Source organism: Chiroxiphia lanceolata, chromosome 5 (genome assembly GCF_009829145.1).
Source record: "Chiroxiphia lanceolata isolate bChiLan1 chromosome 5, bChiLan1.pri, whole genome shotgun sequence".
Classification (NCBI taxonomy): Eukaryota; Metazoa; Chordata; class Aves; order Passeriformes; family Pipridae; genus Chiroxiphia; species Chiroxiphia lanceolata.
The window spans coordinates 50,290,076-50,311,425 of record NC_045641.1 but is presented as its reverse complement, the minus strand read 5'-3'; the positions used below and the strand labels follow the sequence as shown (position 1 = coordinate 50,311,425).

At 44.3% G+C, this 21,350-nt stretch overlaps 1 protein-coding gene across 2 annotated transcripts in view; it reads left to right on the top strand.

The window, feature by feature from the left end:
* MEI1 (meiotic double-stranded break formation protein 1) overlaps positions 1–21,350 on the top strand; it is a 37,380-nt gene that overhangs the window by 7,902 nt on the left and 8,128 nt on the right. Inside the window, exons 8-23 of one of the 2 annotated variants that reach the window (XM_032687325.1) lie at positions 443–557; positions 1,381–1,497; positions 2,005–2,104; positions 4,614–4,748; positions 5,290–5,404; positions 6,915–7,033; positions 8,063–8,204; positions 9,595–9,706; positions 10,345–10,405; positions 11,636–11,730; positions 12,438–12,612; positions 12,723–12,870; positions 13,439–13,711; positions 16,771–16,936; positions 19,018–19,122; positions 20,742–20,852. In XM_032687325.1, the coding sequence (XP_032543216.1) occupies positions 443–557; positions 1,381–1,497; positions 2,005–2,104; positions 4,614–4,748; positions 5,290–5,404; positions 6,915–7,033; positions 8,063–8,204; positions 9,595–9,706; positions 10,345–10,405; positions 11,636–11,730; positions 12,438–12,612; positions 12,723–12,870; positions 13,439–13,711; positions 16,771–16,936; positions 19,018–19,122; positions 20,742–20,852 (2,089 nt within the window). Of the gene's footprint in view, positions 1–442; positions 558–1,380; positions 1,498–2,004; positions 2,105–4,613; positions 4,749–5,238; positions 5,405–6,914; positions 7,034–8,062; positions 8,205–9,594; positions 9,707–10,344; positions 10,406–11,635; positions 11,731–12,437; positions 12,613–12,722; positions 12,871–13,438; positions 13,712–16,770; positions 16,937–19,017; positions 19,123–20,741; positions 20,853–21,350 lie in introns of both variants that reach the window. The other variant, XM_032687324.1, reaches the window with a different exon arrangement.

The window sequence follows — 21,350 nt, the reverse complement described above, 5'->3', positions numbered from 1 at the left end:
TTTATCTAAGGCATTATATATATATAAGGCAGGGTGTTCTGTTGACAACACCACCAATAGAGGCTGCAGTGAGAAATGGGGACACCTCTGTAGATCACCTCCTGTTCATTCCTGCATCCTGGAGCGGGGAAAATTTTACTCCTGGCCTCAGATGATTTTACTCATTCACACTTGAGGTCTGATACAGCACTTGCAATGCCCACATGACTAAGCATGGGGGCAGAGCTGTTCTTACTCATGATATCTTCTGTTGTGGTTCTCATTTTGTACTTTTTTGAGTGTCTTTGTTTCAGTGTTTTATCTTGCCTTAGCAGGTTTAATCTGTGAAGTACATGCCAAAAGAGAGAATTTATGTTTAAAATTTTAAAATGAAGAGGAAACTTTCCTACTCATAGCTGCATAGTTGACTTCCTCTCTTCTTTTGACTTTCATTTCCCAACAGCTTTTGTTGACCAGAGATGAGATGTTGCAGGCAGCAAGTTCTCACTGTATGGCTGCAGTGCTGGTTCACTCTCCCAGCAGATATGCTCCTGCTTTTATCCATGCGGATGTTCCAGGTGAAGAGATGCAGTAGCATCTTATTGTTCATCTCCAAGTATCAAAGCCCTCCCTGGCTGTTTGTTTTAGGAATCAGTCTGGTTCCATGATATCCACTGGTGGCGCAATGTGTGTGGTGACCATTTTATACCAATAGAAATGGCTAATGTGATTTTAAGAGTAGAAGGGGAGAGTAAGTTTTCATCGGAAAGTATAGAAGCAGCTGTCAACAGGCAGAATGTAGTTTCCACAGTGAGAATTTGGACAAATCCTTGAGGTCAAGGTGCTTCTTGCAGGACCTTAGATACAAGCATAAACAGACTTCAGTTCTATCTCATTCCACTAAATATTGTAAGTTTGCACAGAATTTGGTCTAGGATTTAGCTTTGATTGCAGCTGTGGGAGATGGTTTATTATTTTTCTGTAATCCCAGAAGACAGAAATACTTTCATTATACAAATTCTTTGGGAAATGTAAAAGTTCTGAGGAAAAAAAGATCACTACATCTGTGCTAAAGCTTGCTTAGTGGCTTTTCATTTGAACCAAAGGCCAGATCCACAATTCAGGTCCTTCCTGCCTGCTGAGTTTGTGCTAGGAAGGAGCCTGCCCATGGGTCTCTACTCTCCAGTCACCTTATTTTGAAGACTAGCATAACCCTGAGCATCTACTCCATTCTCCATTCCCGCCATTTCATAATACAGCCATTCTCCCTGCCGCTGTTGCTATGCTGCCTCCTTTCCTCCTCCTGCCTCTGCTCTGTTCTAGGAGCAGCTGTGCCATGCACGCTGAGAGCAGCCTGCCTCTTACAGGGGTGACCTCATTTGTGTGTGTATGTGTTTACAGAGTTCCTGTTTGAATGTCTCTTGTGCAAAAGTGAAGTCCTCATCTGGTCAGTGTATTGCTGCCTGCTCCTCCTGACTGAAGAGCGCCTTTTCTTCTCAAAGTGTCACACCGTCTATGGTGAGTCATCAGCTTTTCTGACAGAGTGACTACAGTAATGCTTGTGCCTCTAGCTGAATTTCAATGCTCTACACACAGTCACAATTTCCAGTCAGGATGGATAAAGGACTGGAAATTAATATCTATCAGATGTGTTTGTGATGTCCAACATAGCTTGAATGTACAGTGCCATTGTCCTAGTGAGTTCCTGATGAGCATTAATTCATTATAATAACCAGTTATCATGATTGACACTAGCTGAGTTACTATTAGGTGTTTCTGTGGACACGCCAAGAGTAGATTTAGGAAGAATGGTTAAATTCCTTCTGTTCTTATGGATTTACCTCTATCAGTGGAGATTAAGGCATATTGTCAGGGAGCTGAGTGAACATTCAAGAGTTTTGGACAGTTGTTTCTGTCAGTGACTAATAATTGTTCAGATCTTCCTTCCTTTTAAAAACCAGTTTTGTCCATCCTGGAATCTGGGATGTTAAAAGCCTCTCTGTGACTTCTCTTGAACATGTGTAGGCATTGAATCTCTGGTGCGGAGTCTCCAAGATGTCCTGCAGATGAACAATGTGGAGTTGCACAAACAAGGGCTCCTGCTCTTCACTGAAATCCTGAAACGGTAAGGGAGTACCCTGACAGGCTTGCACAGGCAGAGTTTGGTACCCTAAAATGGGGGCTGTGGTGCTTTTACTTTTTAAGGTTTTCTTCTGAGGCCAAATATCTACACACTTCTGGAGCCTTTGTGTTTGAAAGATGATGCTGAACAATTGCACCTCCCTTATTCTTGCAAAGAAGGGCCTGATGGTTGTTTCTGAACCTTCCAGCTTGTCCTCTTTGTGCCTGCATCCATCAGTATCTCTGCATCTTCCTGCTTCCCTGCCTATCTGGGAGGTGAAATCTCTTTTCAGCTGTAGACAGAGCAGGAGGGAAGGTCAGGAAGGTCCAGGCATATGTGAGCAGGCCAGATCCTGCTAAGTGCGCTTCTGTGACAAAACAAAGCATGCAAATTCCATGGCCTCTAGTCTTCTATCATCATCTGAGCTAAATTCAAACTGCAAAAACAAATTCTAAGCTGAAATATTAATGTCTTCTGTCACTTTTTTCCTCTTGTTTTCTGCTAAGAAATAATATACACTGGCTTGTTTTTCTTCTGTGCTTCCTGTTCTTGCCTCTATGATCTTGTTCCTGTCCTGTCATGCTAGTGACAGAGTCTTGTTTTTGCCACTTAGTTCCCCCAAGAGAGCCCTTAAGCTGAATTTTGGAAATGTCATAGTCAATTTTGTAGCAAGTGGCAGGGTAAAAAGGAGAAGAAAAAGCAGCAGTGGTAGAACAGTGTGATGATGCCAGTGTGGGATCTGTCAGAAAGGGAAGCCAGGATGTGGGAAACACTAATTACAGCGTTTATGCTTGTAAAACAAAGAGAACACTCTGTGCAGTTACTCTTATGTTCTCGCACACCCATTCTATTTCTGAGCTTTGCCTTAGAAATTATGTTTTATTTAAAACACTCTCATAGTGGGGAAAGGGATCTTATGCTGGAACCTCTCCTCTTGGTTTTTGCTTGCAGCTGGATTCTCTTGTGTAAGTGAGCCCCACATTCTGGTGAGGTCCAAGCAGGACATTCTGTTCCCCTTGGCAGTATGTCAGGAATGGTGGGCAGCTCTCCCTGGTGTGCTTCTTGTCTCTCCCATCATAACCAGAGTGGCAGGCACAGTGTGGGGCCCAAAGACGAGAGGTTGCAGGAAGCTGCAAGAGTGCCATCCTTCACACTTTCCTCCCGGGCCCCAAAGACATCACAGTGCACCATACTGAAAGTGGGTTTGTGCATCTTGAATGAGTCAGCAGTACTCCTCCATCCTTTCCTCCCTGCATGAGTCAGTGAAGGCTTTTTTTCTTCCTGATGTGTTTTACTTCAGAAGGTCAGTGATTAAAGAAAGGAAATACAGAGGATTAACAGAATTACAGTATAAGTAGGAACAAATTGGAAGTTCAGCGCATCACTTATGGCTTGGCTCCTGATGCCCGAGTTCCACAAGGCCTTTTCCTTGCCTTGCCCACCTCAGAGCTTTTTCTCACAGCAGAACATGAAGTTACTGCCAAGTTGGGTTTCCATCCCACTGAGTGACTAAAAAGAATGTTTTTTCCTCTGTTTCCTTTTTGCCATGTAACTGGGCTACTAGTGTAATTTCTACTGAAGTTCACTTTTCCACTTGTGCATGAGAGCATGTGTTCATGGCTTGCTTTAGTCAGGCATGACCGTGAAAAACGAATAACAGGGAATACTGGAATACTTTTGGCTCCCAAGTCTGGCTCTTGTCATGCTGTGCTGCTTTTCTTGCTTCACTTTGGAGAGGCTCTCTGGCAGGCTGTTAGTGCATGTAACTGCCTGTCTTCCCCCTGCCCTCCCAACTGTACCTGACTTGCCAGGAGCCAAATGAGCATAGTCTGCCATTTACACAGCTCTGTCCAGTAGTGGGATTAATGGCCTGTCATCCCTCTATGCTCTTGTGCTGAAAGCTCAAAGTTGTTGGGGCACAAGGTGATCAGATGACCAAAATGCTCACTATGAAGAATTGTCAAAATAGTTGGAGTGTGTTTATTTTCCTGATTACTTTTCAAGGTCATGAAGGTTCCTGTCCTTCCGACACCATCTGGCATCAGAAGTGCTACAGGACTGTGAGAGAAGCTATTCTCATGGCATCGTCCCCGTTCTAGGATGGTGATGTTTGCTTGTTTACTCAAGAATATAAGTTGCCAGATGACCCCACAAATACCAGAGCAGATGGCCTGAGCATAAAGTCCTAGGCACAGAGATCACTGTATTTTGCAAAGCTTGTTTTTCTTGTGCTTTTCATGTCAGTCTTCACTGGAGTAGTCACACAGTTATCCTGTCTGTGGGTTTTTTCATCATAGTAGGGCTTCAGATTGGCTGAAGTTCACTCTTTGTGGCAAACCCTCTACCTGCTCAAGTCTGAGAGTGCCTCCTTGAGAGCAGCTGGCTCTGAATAATGAAAGGCATGGTTGGAACCACAGAGCCCAGCTGTCCATTTGGTGAAATGAGAAAAGGGCACCACAGTTACCTAAATCTGACAACGTTCTCCTTGCTTACTCTGTTTTCCTCTTCGCAGGCAACCCATGGAAATCAAATTATTCACAAACCGAGGTGTATGTATAGAAGCCATTGATGTTTTGATGGAGACAGTGAACTGCCCAGTGCTGGAGGTGGCAGTGGAGGCTGTGAGAGCTGTGGCAGCTTTCCTGAGGTAGGCAGGAAAGTATTTACAGGCTTTTCTTCAGATAGATACTTCGATACCATGTTGGGCTCTACAGCTCCCCTGTGGCTGTGTGGGTGAGCGTGCTCTGCAGTGGGACTTGTGTCTGAGGCAGGCGTGGGTACAGCAGAGCCAGCTTCCCACCTCAGAAGGCTTCCAGGGCAATGAAGCTGCAATAGGCAGCAATTCACTGCAGCAAGGACCTGGTGTCCCAGGCAGGCTCGTACGATGGCTGCTGTGGCTTTGTCACTCTGTGCCCCATCCAGATTGATAAGAGCAAGCATAAGACTCTGGATAGTCATGTGCTTCCTGACTGTAGTGGGAACAGACAGTGAGTGCGGTGAGAGTATGTTTGGGTGCACATGTGGATGAAGGCACAGTTCAGATGTTGTGACCTTACTATGCTGTGCTGGAGAGGTGTGGCAATGGCATACTGACATTAGAAGAGCAATTATTTCTGATGGTGTTGCCTTCCCAGCAGGGAAGTCCCCAGCAGGGGCTGTGCATACTGTCTTTCTCTTGGCTTGTTCAGGAAGGACCATCTGAGCTCCCCTCCAATCCCATATGAAGAGCTGCAGAAGTTGCTGGAGGCAGCACTGAAGCGATGTGCTGACCTTTCCCCACCACAGAGCAGCAAGAGGCATGCAGTAAGTTAAAAGTTGCCGTTGCTTGTTGGTAGGACCAAGCAGGACAGGATTGATCCTCCTAGCATGCTATGTGGATGTTGTGTGTATGTTCTATCCTCTTACCTGTTTGGTTCTCTGATACTTCTTTTGATCCTCTTGCCTCAAAATGGTACCAAACTTTGTCTTTGAAGTAGATGAAGATGGATGCTGGTAAATGTTATCTCTCTAAATCAATGAAGATTTGTGGGGCAGTGCTTGAGCACACTGTTCTCCTTATGTGTCCAGTACTCCAAAGTTATTGGAACTTCCCCTTCTTCAGGACTCTGCCTTGTAGGCTGCATTGGTCAATGTATTTTTTTGGCAATGAACATCTCTTATTTTGCATTCAGATCAAGAGTGTCATCATATATGCACTGTGATCCCTCAGCAAGGGAGGTGTTAGCTATTGTTTGAACTGTAAATTCTTTCCTGTTCCTGGAATTTGTAGTTAGTGTGATGTGGTACTGGGACCTCTGCATTTCTGAGGAGAGCCCCAGTTACAGATGTCTAGTGAAAGACAAGGGCTGAGCCTTCTTGCGATAGGCTTAGAACTGTGTAGGTTTAGATCACGTCTGTAGTGACAAGAACATATTGTTGGAGTACCAGAGCTCCAAATTCTTGATGAACTATCTTTAGACCTAAGTTCTGTGGTACCAGATATTTGCCTTGTCTGCCCGGAGAAGGCAGAACTGCTTTCTGCCCCGTAGGCAGATGCTGGTCAGTTTGTTTGCACACATGCAGAGCTTGGTGTCCCTTTCAGAATTAGAAGCTTCACAGGAAGGAAATTAGGCAGATAGTGAGGATATCCAGACTGTCTTTAAAGGGAGAAAAGGGTCAATGATTGTACCTCTGCTAAGGTATCTCAGCATGAAATGGAGAAGGAGTTCTGAACTGCCAGGCATCAGTGTGTAGCTGTGCCCTTCTCTGGCAGTATTTGGAGAAGACCACCACAACAAGTTAAGGCTTAAAAGCAGATTTTGAGTACCAAGTTGTTCCCACTTTGGAGAAATTATTAGCTCTGATGCTTCAGTTGGCTTCTGGCTGAACTTGGTAGGATGCTGTGGGAACAAGAGCTAGTATGTGGATCGTTGCTTAAAAATCTGAGCCAAAGTAGGGAACTTCTAAGATTTCAGTGCTAAGCAAGGAGAACTGTTCAGTGTTGAAAATTTAAAAAAATACTAAGTTTTCCCATAAGGGCTTTAAGGTCCATTAGGTGAGATGTTTAAAACTCAGATGAAATCAAATCATGGCAATACAGGCTGTAAAGACAGGGCTGTACAGAAATAGTAACTCTGTAACTGTCTTCTGTAGGAAGAGCACACAAGCTCTCCAACTCTGCCCTCCCTGGGCAAAGCACAATAGTGAAAAAACAGTTGTGTGAAAGAAGTGAGTGAAGTGAAATCTGTTGTTCCTCCTGCTGCTCCTGTCAGAGAAGAAAGCTATTTTTTCTGAAAGTGAACATAAGATTTTAAAGACTTTTTTCCTTTAACAGGGTGATCTTCTATTCTCGGTGTCTCAGAGTCAACCAGCAAACAGAAATCTCGGCAGAGTCCCTCAGAGACAGTGTCAGTTCTTGCTCAACACCCTGGAAAGTTTCAGAAATGCTTGCAGGTGAGGACAAGTCAGGAAGGTGGGCAGGTGACTGGTGTGTGTCCACATCTGTCCATTCTTTTGCCCTTGCAACTGAGTTCCTCCACCCAGCCCCACCAAGGAAATATCACAGGTGCGTTAAATGCATGGCAATTGTCAGTGAAACGGCAGAGTGAGGGATATGTAGTAATAGTGAAAATTTTGTGACCCATGGATGTGTCTCTCCCATGAAATTTGCCTGGAACCTATCAGTTTATTTCATGTCTTTGGGCTTTGAGGGACTGCTTGAAAATTAGCCAAAACTACTGACAGTGTAAGAATTGTTGGAAGGTATTTATGAAAACAGATTCCTGTATCCTGGAGTATGTGGTCTCGCTGCCAGAAGGGATTAACCATTTAACAGATGCTGGCCTTGGATTTGCTCATGGCTGTGACCTGTTACCGCAAATGGGTCTGTAGGCACCAACTTTTCCTGTTTTGCTGGATGAGAGTTATTTGTCACCCTTGGCTGCACAGCAGACAGCGGTAGATGAGTTTGTGTATGAATCAGGATCAGTTGTTAGTTGTGGTCCAGCCAACTTAATTTTTGCCTTGCATCACTTGTGTTTGGCTTGGCTGATATAATTCAGTCAGAAGCAGGTATGCCTTTCTGCACTGACCCGGAGTTTTGCGGTGGTGTTAGAGGGCACTTGGATTCTGTCATGGATTTTAGATCAGCTGAATGGTCCCTTGGCTGATTTTCACAAGGTTTGCTGTATTGTGCACCTGGCTGAAAACCAGTCTTGCCACACTAGGGCTTCCCACAGCAGATGCTTTCTTCACAGAAACTGTCTTCCTTTCCCAGCTTGTACTGTTGTGCAACCTTGATGACTTTTAATAGCTTCACTCAAGAGGCAACTCTGTGTGATTGCCAGATTCCTGTGTTTCCAGCCTGTTGAGTGTTTGTGAGTCCTTGATGGTGAAGTTGTGATGGAAATTTTGTATCTCCTGACTTCCTTTGCAGAGTGAGGAGAATTCCTCTCTCCTCTGTTGTCCACTTTGTGTTTGTAGGTTAGCAGTGGAATTCCAGGGTGACTTCATGGCCCAGGAGAACGCTTTCACTGCCCCCAACTCTGAGAGCAAGGACACGCTGAGCAAGTTCTCTGAGTTCCTGTTGAGGATTTGTGACAGTCTCTGCATCCCCATGGTCATGGTAGGGTTTCTTTTGAACTCGGTGTGTTCCTTATGTACCTGGAAAGGTGCTTTCAAGCCCCAAGAATGGGTTGGACAAATGGTTTTTTGGGAAGAGAAAATGTAGAGTAAACCAAGAACAGCTGTGGCATTTACCACCTCTCTAGAGCCAAATGTGGAATTATACAGTTAGTGAGAAAAGGAAATGTATGGTCTCAGAGGGTGGAGAATTTCATGAAGCTTCCATGTAGATGGCAGTGTCTTTCTTCAGACTGTGCAATCCCCATAACCTGCCTACCATGCTATCTGATCCATGGCAGCTCTGGATGTTGCAGAAAATGAAGAATGCCTGAACTGTTGTTTCCCATTCTGCCACTTTTCCAAAACTTGCCTGTGTCCCAGAGAGCAGCTGGGTTTTGCATCTGCAATTTCATTTTCACACTTCTTTCCGGAAGGTACTGATGAGGCTGCCCAGTCTGCACAGCAAGGGCAGTACTAAGCACTGTGCTTCACTAAGGCCAGGGACATGATTTAGAAAATAGCAGTGGAGAGTCATGTGTGCTTTAGTGCTCCATACAGGCCTTTCCCTAAGACACTTCAAGCAGAATTGTCAAAACAGTGGAACTATGGCTGGGGTTCCTAATGTTTAGTAAATTTTGCTCGTGCTTTGCTACAGGTTCAGGTGTATGGATCCTTGCAGTTGTTGGGACCTTGGGGATGTTTTGATTGGTGTTTTCTTAACCAATCTCTTGGTAGACAAATCCAGTGGCATTGCTGTTCTCCTCCCTGGTGTGAGGATGCAGTGCATGTCCAGTTTGGCAAAGCTGGAGTCAGTAAGCTGTTTGAACTTGCATAAAAATTAATGGACTGTGAGAAAATTGTCCAGTGACCTGCTACAAGAGTGAGTTGAGTCATTCTGTTCTAAACAGTGTAGGGGTGGACTTTGTAGAGAGCTGAAATGCCTATGTTTGCCACTTCTCAATGAAACACTGAAGCACAAGTGTTAAGTGTTACTGAAGTCAGCTGAACTTGAATATCTGTTTTATGTTGTATGCCATGCTGGAGAATTAGCCATCTGACCCATAAGAGCAGTTACTTCCAGGGCAATGTGGGCAGTAATGTTAGTCACTGTGGATTAAGGCCTAACTGGTTGCCAGCTGGAGTCTGGAAGAAGTTTCTTGTCTGGTGTAATGTCTTGCAGTGTTAGTGCAGCTCATATCATTGGCAGAGGGGAGTGTCAGTTGCATTCAAAGTGCTCTGTGAGCCTGTGTGCTTGCTGCCAGACATTTTGGTAAAAGAACTGTTACTCCATTTGTTTGGATTTAGAAATCTAACTTTCTGGGCAGGCAGGAGGCCAGAGGGAAGCTGCTGCTTTCACTGTTTATGCACCCAATCTTTTCATCTCTCCACAGAGCTACCTGCAAAGGGCTGTCAGTCTGTCAGTGGTGGAGGTTTTCATCTCAACACTTAATATCCTCTTTACAGTGGTGCCAAACATGCGGAATAAGTTCTCCAAAAAGCTGGGTATGAGGGTAGTGTGGGATCATGTTCTCTCTGCTCTCAACTTAACTGATGGAACTTGCTGCTACTGCATATTACTGGGGCAACGAGCTTAACAAGATTTTATGTGGAGGATTATATTACATGTTTATATGAGTAAGAATAGAGTGCACAGTCATGTTCAGCAGGATGAAAATGTTATTTGGTCTAGCAATGATGATAGGACAGGTTTTATTTTGGATAAGTGTGTTGTGTCAGCTTTACCCTTTCCTCTGGAATATTCAGAATTGGCTGTTCCTGTAGACAGGGATTATGTTGGAATTGTTTGTGGGATTTTACCATGTAGAAATCCTATTTACTCTGTGTATTCCTTATTCTTCACACATCGGAGAGCTGATGTAGACAATTCCTCTGTTCTAAACATGTGAAGCTGGCAAATCTTCACTTCTCCTGAGAAAACAAATGAATCTCAGATATTTCCCTCCAGCCCAACCTCGGAGTAGTTTGCTTTCTGAGAGAAAGCCTAACATATGTATTCTTATTGAGGTGGCCTGCCCTGTTTACCAGGCTTGTGTGGGGATGGTTATGGGACCTGCCTACTCTTTTCCCTTATCCTACATGTTCTGTGCTCCTTTGACATTTCTGTCTCGCTTTCTGTCTAGCATCCTCCTCCTTCATCCGACTGACACTGGAGCTGAAGGCCAGATTTTGCTCTGTACAAAGGTATTGTGTGTATTGTGAGGGAGTCCAAAATTTCCAGATGGGAAAGCAGATCATGCCTTATCTAATGCACCTGAATAGGCAAGACAGGAGGCTGAAAGACTCAAGAGTGGTTGTATCTTACTGCAAAATGTAAATGGTAACTGACAATGGAAAAGCTGGATGTGGGAGAAGGGAGAAGCAGTTGGGTAGGGGGCGGATGGATTTACATGGCGTTGTGAGAATTCTGTGCTCCGTCGTGAGTCGCACAGGCAGAGATAAAGCAACCTGACTTTGGAATAGTCAGATCAGTGGGTGTTTTGAAAAGAAGTATCAGTAGCACCAGTTCCATCTGAGCTCTGGCTTCCTAAGCACATACTACCACTATTGGTGTGTTCCTCATGGTGTGATAATGTATAAAAATGGGAGGGAGGAGGAAGACTTCAATAGCAGGCATTGCAAAGCATCTCCTGTAGTGGAGGCTATGATTTCTAAGTTGAGGAGTACTTGGGGAGACGCTCTGTAGGTCTGCAGAGATGTTTTACCTCCTCTTTCCTGTGACTGTATCTCACTAAAAAGTAAACAAAACACACAGCACTCCTAGTCCAGGTTACTACTGTGGAACTTAGAGTGGGGATATTTGTGCCTGTGTGGTGGAAGTGATCTAGGCCTCTGAATACAGTAGTGGGGGGTGCCAAGGATGGTGTGTTATGGGCGTTGTTTGGTTATGTCCTGTTCTACAAGGAATCTTTGGAGAGAGAGAAATACCTGGAAGTAGAGCTGTTCTCACCCTTTTAGTTAATATTTTATCATTCTTCAGTGTTCTTCCCTGGAAACAAACACCACTGCTACAAAATCTAACTGGTATTTGCCAGTGGAATCATGTACTGGGAGCTACGCTTAAACACCTCCCATTCTCTGCAGTGTTAGGGGTCCTGCCCTTACAGGACTCCCCATGTATACCTGGCAGGGTGATTGTGAGAGTACCCCGCTGCATTCATATTGGCCCAAGATCCGTGAACTCCTTCACTGATGTCACTGCACGCACCTGCCACGTTGGTGACCTGACTGTCCTTTGGGAACTCATCATTTTCCTGGAAGCCTAGGCTGCCTCCTTGAGTCTTCTTGTGATGGGGCAGGTGCTTGTATGTGATAATTCAGTAAAATGAGGTCTGGCAGACAGTGTGTGATATTAGAAGTAGGAAGAGGATGTTTCTAGCCTCCTTCTCTGTATCTTTCTGCTCTTCTTCACAGTAATCCTGTCCTGAATCAGACCTGTTCCAGCTTCCTCTGCAACTTGTGCCTGAACCTTTACTCTGCCACAGAGAAAAGGAGAACATCTCAGGAGGGCAAGTTTGGGGAAAGAGTAAAATTGTTTTATGTAGTTTAAGGCCCTGCCACCTTCTGTTTAGGCAATAGGTGCAAAAAAAATTAGAAAAGGACAAGGGAAGAGGCAAGGGAGAACACACATAGCTCAATTTAGAGAAATTTTTCCCCAGCTTGTTTTTAAGCTGGTGCAGCAAGGAGGTAACAGTCAGAATGCCTTTTGAAGAGTTTGGAACCCTGCCTGAAAGAATGCGTTTCATCTGCCTATGATTTTGTTTACATGGTGACATTTATTAGCACAGCTGTGCATGGCTTAACTGAAATGAAATTACTTGCCACACAGTCACCCATATCTGCAGATTAAGGTAATGTTTTCCCCTCTGGTGTACTCTGTAAAGCTTTCCTGTCTACACTGCAACTTTCCATAATAGTTAAGTCCGAAATGAATGAGATGAAAGTTTCCACATAACAAAAGCAACTTTTCTCACTGGCAGTGGTTGGTCACCATACAGGCAGCATCAGCAAAGAACTGGGACCCTCAAACAGAAGTGTCTTTTCATCCTTAAATTTTCCATTTCCTCCATTAAATCAGGTCTCATGTCACTACTGATGCCAAATCATAGAGGTGTGCTTACTGTATGCAGACTGTGGAGTAGTAGGTTGTTCCACTCTTCTTTGTCATAGACATTCCTCATCACTGCCTGCCTGCTCATACTGGTTTGATTTCTAGAGCAAGAGATGTCTGCGCTCCTGCAGAAGGGTCTGCCTCAGTTAAACTACACCATTGCTGAAAGCCTTCTCCTCCTGTCTGAAACCCCCGAGCCTTTCTCTTTGGATCAGTCTCTTTGCAGCCACCAACACTGCTTCATACTACTCTTATACTTTGCCTACACCCTTGGGGACAGGTGAGCCAAGAGTATAAAAGGCAAGTGGTTTTGTGGCCATTACATACCATGTATTGGTGGGCAAAGCATATCTGATGTTATTGTTTCCACTCCAATCTCCTTGAATGCAGGTTTGTTCCAGATGCAGAATTATTTCTAGCCATAAGAAATTTCCTCCTCTCAGCACAGGACCGTGGAGACTGTCCTCCTCCACACGTACTCAGAGCTGCACTTTACCTTCTTGCTGTCTGTCAGGATAAAGGCAAAGCCCTGGACTTGGTAAAAGAAGATTTCATTCCTACCTCTTGGAACCGTTTTTTGAAACTAAGGTTTCTTCCCACTCCCATCAACCCTCTTGCAGAAAGTATTTTGCAATAGGTGGTGAGTGGTGAATGAGTGAAGAGCGTGCAGTGCATCTACACTCTGGAAAGTTAACCATGAAAACCCACAGGGGAATATAGATTTGATGGAATAAACTTGCGTATGTGTGGGAAGTGTAAATGCGTTGGATAGGCTGTGAATCCACATACAGAATATAATAAATTTCATAGCTTCGATCTCCTGAACACATCTCCAGCCTCTGCAGCAGGCTTTCTAGTGTTCCCATATGACTCTTTGCTGCTGCACAGCTTTGAGCTCTGTATAATGCCTACAAGTTTCTTAGCCTTTGTGATGCAAATGGGCTTCACAAAATGATGTTTAACTGATATATTTGATTGTCTACTTAAAAGGCCGTGTGACTGTTTCTCGCAGTAAATTCTCATCATTTCAGCTGTTTGATATTCAGTATCTAGTGATTATTTTGTTCTCTCTCCCTCTCCTCCTTTCCCTCTCACACACTTACCAGAGGTCGTTGTGTACCATAAGAAGGATCCTGGATAATCTTCCGGATCTGAGCTTGGTCTATGTCCATTGTCCTCTCCTGCTGAAATTCTTCCTGCACTACCCTGAACTTATGGGGAGATTTGGACACCAAGTCCTCCAACTCTGGTTTTCCTGGGGAGACTGCAAGCAAACTGAGGCTGAAGAACCTGATTTTGACACATCTGATCAGCTGAACAGTGCTAGCCCATTACTTCCCATTCTGAAGAGCAATTCCAGCATTTTGCTTATTTTACTGGTATGTGACTTTCACAAGGACAGGCTGCTGTCCTGGCCGTGTTTTATGGGGGTTTCGGTTCTTAAAGCCCTCAGTGATGTTATGAAGCCAAAGATGTTGATAGAAGGGGCCATGTGTGTATACATAGACTTCTACCTGCCAAGGAAGCCTGATAAGGAAAATGGGACTGTGCGTGTGTTATCTTGTTCTATGTCATCCGCCCACTGTGATAGGAAGGGATCTTCTAAGAATTAGCTGGGAAGGGATCTGAAGGGTCTTGCTGAGATATGCCATGAAAAACCCTGTTCCATTCTCTATCCAGATACACAGCTGGGTGCTCCAGATTCTTCTGTGCCAGCCTTTCAAGAAACTATTTTGCTAATTTGGGAGCAATGTTTTGTTATTGATAGATGAGAAGGGTATGAGGAACAAGAACTTTGAAAAAGCAGTGTGCAGAGAGAAGGTCTTGAGAGCACACCTTTCTGTTTGTTTGTTTGTTTGGGGGTTTAATTTTGTTTTGTTTTTACCGGAGAGTCTTGTCAGAGATTTTTGCAGTACTCTTGAGTTTTCAGGACTGCAAATAACATGTTTTGTTGCTCTTAAAAAATAAAAATCTTGAGACAGGGAAAATTAATCAATGCAGGAGAGAAAGGGGCCTTAAAGTAACAGACTAGTGTGTTTGCCTTTAGCTGGTGTAATGAGCTCTGTTAATGTATGTAATCACAACAGAATCCATGTCCTGATGGCTGCTTAGAGGCTGTCTCTCACTGCCACCACTCTCACCTGCCCTGTCACCTCTCCCCATCAGTGGCCACTTGTCCTGCAACTGTTCAGCCAGTCACATATGAAGTATTTGCTAACTTTTCCACACAAGAACATGAGATTTGCCTGTAAGGGCAAAAAATAAGAGTTGTGATGTTTCTTCTCCAGTCTGTTAGAGAAATTAAAACTAAGTATCATTGAGAAGACAAACCCATGTCAGCAAATGGTGAAGAAGCAAGAGGAAGCAAGGTTTGATTCTGAGTGGGCATCCATTGGGCATTACAGACTGGCATGTATTTGTTCTGATCTAAGAGGTTATGAAGTAAATTTTAGTATCTGGAGTTACTGAAATGGCTGTCAGCAGGGTTCTCCTGTAGGGCAGTTCTTTCACAGGGTGATATTGCAGAGTAGGTAGCAACATCCAGGCATTTGATTCAGTTGCAGAGCATTAGTAAAAGTGATCAGTGAGTTTTCATATCAGTACAAATTAAGGAGAAGTGTCCCATGAGACTTGCCCACACTGTTATATTTGGCAGTAGTTCTGGAGCTTATCACTCCATAAACTGAAGCATATGTATACATCACAGGTCTGTCAATAAGCAAAACATAAACAGTGTCTCCTTCCCTTAATGGTGCAGCATTCCTCCTTTCCTTTCTGTCTTGCCATGTGCTCTTGCAGAAATACATTCATTTGGCTCTATCCCAGTCTTTAAAGTGAATTGTAATAAATCACAGGCTTTGACAACTCACCTTTCAGTTGTGGAAGCGCATATTCAATCTGAATGTAGATGGACTAATAATACAGAGCAATATACTGGGATAAATATACTGTCAGATGTAAGGAAAACTTACAAGGTAAATAACCTAAGCCTCAGAATGCACAAGTGAAGTGAAAAGGCCTCTGCATGGTACCATGAAGGAAAAATGTATGTCCTTCCAAGGATGACTTATTTGCTTATCTACTTTTAATAATTGTCTGGATTAGATGTAATTGATGGTTAGTGACATCATCTGAGACCTTAAGATCCTGAGTAGGAAGGAAGATGTTAACACAATGGTGCATTTACCAGCACCAGGAAGGCTGTGGCCCTTGGTTCATGCCATTCTGTGCTCAGTTTATCTGGGGGTGAATACGACTGTGATGACACACTGTCCCACTTGTCTTCTCTATGCTCCAGGTCTGAGGTACTCTCTCAGAGAATAGAGACATTGGATTCCTGAGTGTCAGATGAAGCAGATCTATGTCAGCAGAGCCGATTGTGCAGACAGCTCCCTGCCCTTTATTCCTAAAGGTCTCTGATACAGGCAGGATTTAGGCTCAGAACTAGACAGCTTTTTCTGTCACAGGCAGCCTGTTCTTACTTGTGTATGGAGTCCCACAGCCATTTCCTCTCCGTCATCCCAGTCTACTGCATTACTACTGTGTAATAGGGGAAGGCAGCTGGAAAAGGCAGCAGACTGTCCAGTCAGGCTGCAGGCTCAGTTGCTGAGACCAGTTTCCTGTTTACCTCTTCAGCTGTACCATTTGCAGTGCAGTAGCCAGGACTACTGCAGGAAGAGAGCAAAGGTAGTGCTGACATAGTACGTGTTGAGATGGTCATATTATGTCAGCGCTACCAGGCATTTTCTGCCTGATATTTATGGAACTGCCTCTGTACACGCTATGCGAGTGAATTTAATGTTAAATACCTTAACATCAAGAGTATGCCCAAATTAAGGCTACTGGCTCTGAGATTCGGTTCAGAGACTGCAGACAGAGCTCTGTAGTCAAAAAGCAGGCTCGTGGGATAAGTGCTGTGTACATGACTCTTCCCTTTCCTGTGATTGAGTGATTGCTTGCCTGGTTTATGTAGGTTTCATGCAATTTAGCTGTTATGTTACTACTGCACATACAAAGCTGCCAGCCTTTTGAAAGTTAGTAACTATGGACTGACTCATAAGCTTGATTTTAAATAAGCATCTTTAATATGCAACCTGATTTTTCAAAACAACTAGATTAGCAGAAGTGCTAGAGGCTCTGTTCTCTTGTTTAGGATCTCACTGTCTAAAACCTTCACCTTAAATGCATATTGCCCCTATAATTAAAGCTAAATACATTCTTTAAATGAGATGTTACTCAGAGGTGCCTAACAGACATAAGTCCTTCTCATGTTCAGCCCTTCTCATATTCAGTTTTCCATTTAATCAGGACATACTTAATCTGAATGGTGCTTTATTAGGCTGTTTCCCAAGGCATCGGATTAGCATAATGATATTAAATAGCAGTGACTTTCACCTAATCAGGGTAGAAAGGTAACGTGTAATTTCTTTCCTCGCAGGACCTGGTCTGCTCAAGCTCTGTGAAAGTGGCTTGGAAGATGTTGATGACTCTAAGAATCTTCCTGGAAAGAAATGAGGATGTCCTTGTCTGTGACCTCCTCCGGAGCCGATTCCTACAGATTCTGCAGCAGCTGTTGGTAGAGAGCAGCTCAGCCACCCTACAAGGTGACCCCACCTCTGTGACTTGGTCTTGCTGTAAGATCAACTAGCAGAGTAGGTGGCTGAAGGGACACAGTCTGGGATAAAGTGGTTTTGAAGTGCTGACGTAGCTTCAGTACTTATCTGCATGAGGAAATTTACAAACAGAACTGTACTGATTTACTTTCCTCTTTCAGAGATTAGTTTTGAAGTGAGACTCTTTTTTTCTGATTTATGTTGTTCTGGCTTCAAGCTGTGATTGTTAAACCAAAGCAGGGTTCTCATATACTGCCATCAGTGTTCAAATGGAGAGCTGTGCTGGTAAATCTTCCAGCTTGAATAGAGGCTCAGCTCTATTGGCTGAAAGACATTCTCTTTTTTGCCTCTTCACTGTGCAAAACAGTTTGGTGTGCCTGAGTGTACATAGTTCTCAGGACAGAAAGACCAGGAGCAGGGGTTGTTTGACTCATTCATGATGTTGATCCCCAAATGGGGACTGTGGTATCACCAAATCTCTCTTCTGTTAAATCTCTCAAAGAGAGCAAGGCTGTGACTGGGGGAAATCCCTGTTTTCTTACTAACCCTGGCTGTGGCGTTGGAATTGTTATCCCACTATGAAAAGTGCTGTGCAAAGCAGCCTGTGAGCTTGAACTGAGGGAGGGAGCAGTGCTAGGATGTCCTTGACCCCTTAAGTTAGGGACCCAGCACAGCTTTTTTTTTGTTCCTGAGGGGGCCACCGACACTTTTAACTGCCCTGCTCTGTTTCAGGTGTTTTGCTGTGCAGCATTTGGGATGGAGACAATAAGAGGGGAAGTGTTTTTGCTTTACCTCAGGCCAAGTCAGTAAACTGGAGAAGAGGGAGGGGTTGAAAGCTTAAGGCTACAAGATTAGGGATAAAGAAGGCAATGTTGGCATCTGCTAGATCTGATTGTGTTTGAAATTGTGCACATTTGGACTTGTGGTGTCCCTCTGTTGCCGATCTAGGGATGCCAGGGGCTGCGGGGAGGGAGATTGTCCATTTACTATTGCGGGAGTCAGACCTAATTCTCCAAAATACTGGTGATGGAGATAGGACACTGGGCTAGAGAAGCTTTTGCAAGCTTTGAGCCCTTTTGCTGCCACTAATATCCCCAGCTTCTCTTCATACTGCATTTTGAGCTTGTTAACTGAGTTCCTGGCAGGTCTATCCAGGAAGTCAAACACCAGATGTACTCTGGAGACAGACTTCCTTGTCTCGCAGCACACAGGCAGCTCTCTGTGAGGTCTGAGATAGTTAAGTCCAGGGGATCTGCATCCCTATTCAAACAGTAGCCTGCCCTTAGACAAGACGGTGGCCCAACAGTGGGACTCCATCGAGAATATGTGAACATTAAAGACACCCATAAATGTTTCCTCCTCAAAACTGAAAACTCCCAAGCTTTTGTAAAAGCATTTTCTGGAGGTGATAGTTGTTTGCTGTAGGTATGGCTGCATACAATATAAAATCTTTATCTCTTTACGGCATTGCGAAAGAGTGAATAATAGGGAGGGAGTTGCCCTGGGGAGTTGGTGGTCTAAGCAGCCCCGTTCTCACATATAGACCTGCCGTGTGGAGCTCTCACTTACTATTGTCTCTGCTCTGCCCTGTGGGATGGGATGGACAGCATTTTTCTGGTCTCATAAGATGAAGGAGAACAAATGCTGCACAGCTGGGCTGCTGTCAAAGCATGGGCTGGCAGAGGTGGTCAGATAGACAGGGGCTAATGACTTCTAGCACATTAGTGGTATCAGTTTGAAAGTGTCATGACCATGCTCCCTACATGGTTCACAACGGGTGTATATGATCCTAGTGTCCTTTTACCCCTTCTTTTCTAGTTGTTCCTAGAATAATGTTGGCAGGATCCAGGTGTAACTCAGGCCAACCCACAGTGGCAGAAAGGGGGCCTGATCCAGTGGAGACCGTAGAGATGAGAATGAAGTTGGGGCTCTGTGTGTGTGTGTAAAAGGGCAATACTTCCTCCCCTAACCCATCCTCAGTCCTGAGCCAGAAAATTAACAATTCCTGGCACATTTTCAGGCACAACAGTTTAGAGTTAACTGAAAACCTAAGCTGTCTGTGCCCTTCTTAGCTAACAGTAACCTGCCTGTTTTGCTGAGCCTCCTTTTCCTGGTGCAACTGCGGAGCAAGGGCATGAGGGAGCTGGACAGCACAGACTTCAAGCTAATTCACCAGGGTGAGTATATGTACCCATCTTCTCCTTGCCTTAAGATGATTAGGAGCTAGCTCTTTGTCCTTTGTGAGATGTACCTTGCATTATGGTTATGGCTGCTTTGAGTTACTTCCATAGCCAGGGCATTGTAAAGAGCCCTGGTTACTAGTTCAGTCAACAAAACCCAGGTTCTCTTCTTACTTTTACAATACATTTGTTGTCTGAAATCTCAAAAGGTGGCCAAAGTATTCCCCTGACTATGACATGATTTCAGGGTCAGTGACTGTTGTTGACTTGGCTCATGACAGTATGGCTGATGTGCTTCCTGAATCATCCTTCCCTGTCCACACTTGCTATAACAGTCTTGTGGGGTTCAGGTCACAGTCATGTCCTGTTAATTGGCTATCAGGAAACAGCAGCTTAGTGAAACTAGGCTTTCCTTGAAGTGTGAATGCAGAGTATATATTTCCATACCAACTGCAGAGCTTGCCCAATCCACCCCAAAGACACAGAAGGCTGTGTTTGTTAACCATAGTGTGACCTGCTGCCTTGTCTGGTGATCCTTACTTGGTGATTTCTTACTTGGCTGTTGGAGGTTCATGCAGCCTAAGAAAAAAAAGATACTAGAAGGAAATTCAGCTGATCCATCCTCTTATCTCTTTCCTGCTCTGACAAGCTGATCTCTCCAGCAGACTTTGAAGGACTGTCCCCTTCAATTTTAAATGTTTCATATCTTGAGGCTGCCTGCATTGGCCTTGTAAGGAAGCAGTGTTTCTCAGGCGTTCATTAGCCAGGGGAACTGAGGGGTGTGGAAGAACCGTGTCCTTTTTATACCAGCATTTTTAGCTGCTGTGATTTCAGAGCAGAGCTCAGATGCTGCCAGTAGTCACAAGCTCCTTTTGCTCTTGTTTTCTGCTCTGAATTTTGCAGCACAACTCTCTCCCTACCCCAAACACCCCATTTATTCCCTCCTTGGCTCCCCAGGATATGTTCTTCAGGGTTGAGTGTGCAAGACACTATCCTCTAATGAGGCCTATATGAAGCCAACTCATAGATGGAAGAGGTGTGTTGATGTGTGTTTTTTGAGAATTGCTTACTCAGACTGTATGCTCTTCAAAAGATCTCCTATTACAGTTTTGCTGAGACCTTAGTCCTGGATTTCTCTCCCTAACTTTTACTAAACATTGTTCCTAAGTGTTTGGTGTTTACAACAAACATGACACTTTACTCCTAGTGTAAGCAGAGTTAGTGAGAGTGGAGGAGCACAGCTCTCCATGCCATTCCCCAGTCTGGTCAGCATGAGAGACAGTCACATGGCTGTTTATGCTTGTTCTAGTACTAGGATCAAACTCACACTGGAAACAGATAACTTGAAGTCCATTGCTCTTGGATTCATTCCTGCCTAATGTGATTTATGCCCTTTAATATACCTTTTTCTATTCCCCCCTCTCTGTTATCATCTTCCACTGCATGGTCCAGTCTAAAGCAAACACTGTAGGGCAGTCGTCCATTGCTTTGTCTGTACCATGCTCTGTTTTATTTTCACTTCTCATCTGAATTCTCTCCCCACTATCTGACTTCTTCTTGCTCGAAGGTGCTCTGTTAAGCTGGTGTCCTTGTCATTCGTGTTCTTTTGTTTCCAGTCAGTAATCTCTGTGGGAAATGCAGGCCAAGGGACACTGGCCTCCTGCAGCCATCCTTGAATTTTCTGTACTGGAACCTTCATCAGACAACACCTTGTAGTCAACAGAGAGGTGAGGCAAGATTGTATTGATTGCTAAATTAATCTCAGTGAGGTTGTAACTTGGCCATCAGAGACTGTATTCTAACTGTCTCAGCAGGTAAGGTGGATGTTTCTCCATCCAGATGCAGCATTATAATTAACAAAGACCATTTTGTATTTGGGATGCATTTTTTTAGGTCAAGGGTTTTGGTTTGGTTTTGCTGCCTTCTGATGATTCAAGAAGTGGCTGCTGAAAGACAGAAGCACTGTATTTTTCTTGTTCAAAGAACCCAGCTGTGGGGCATTGGTGCCTAGTCTGAAATATCCTGGTATTGTCATAGTTCAAAAAATTAGACAAAAATAGAGAACAGCTCTAACCAGCCTTCCCGCTGTGTTAGCTGAAGGCTGATCATTTTATTAGCTGGCCAAGCAGTTGCTGGTGCTGTGGGAGATGAATACCAGCATAGCTGGACAGCCTTACTCTGATGAGCTGTGGCAGCTGAGGCTGCCTCACTGCAGCACGGGTGTG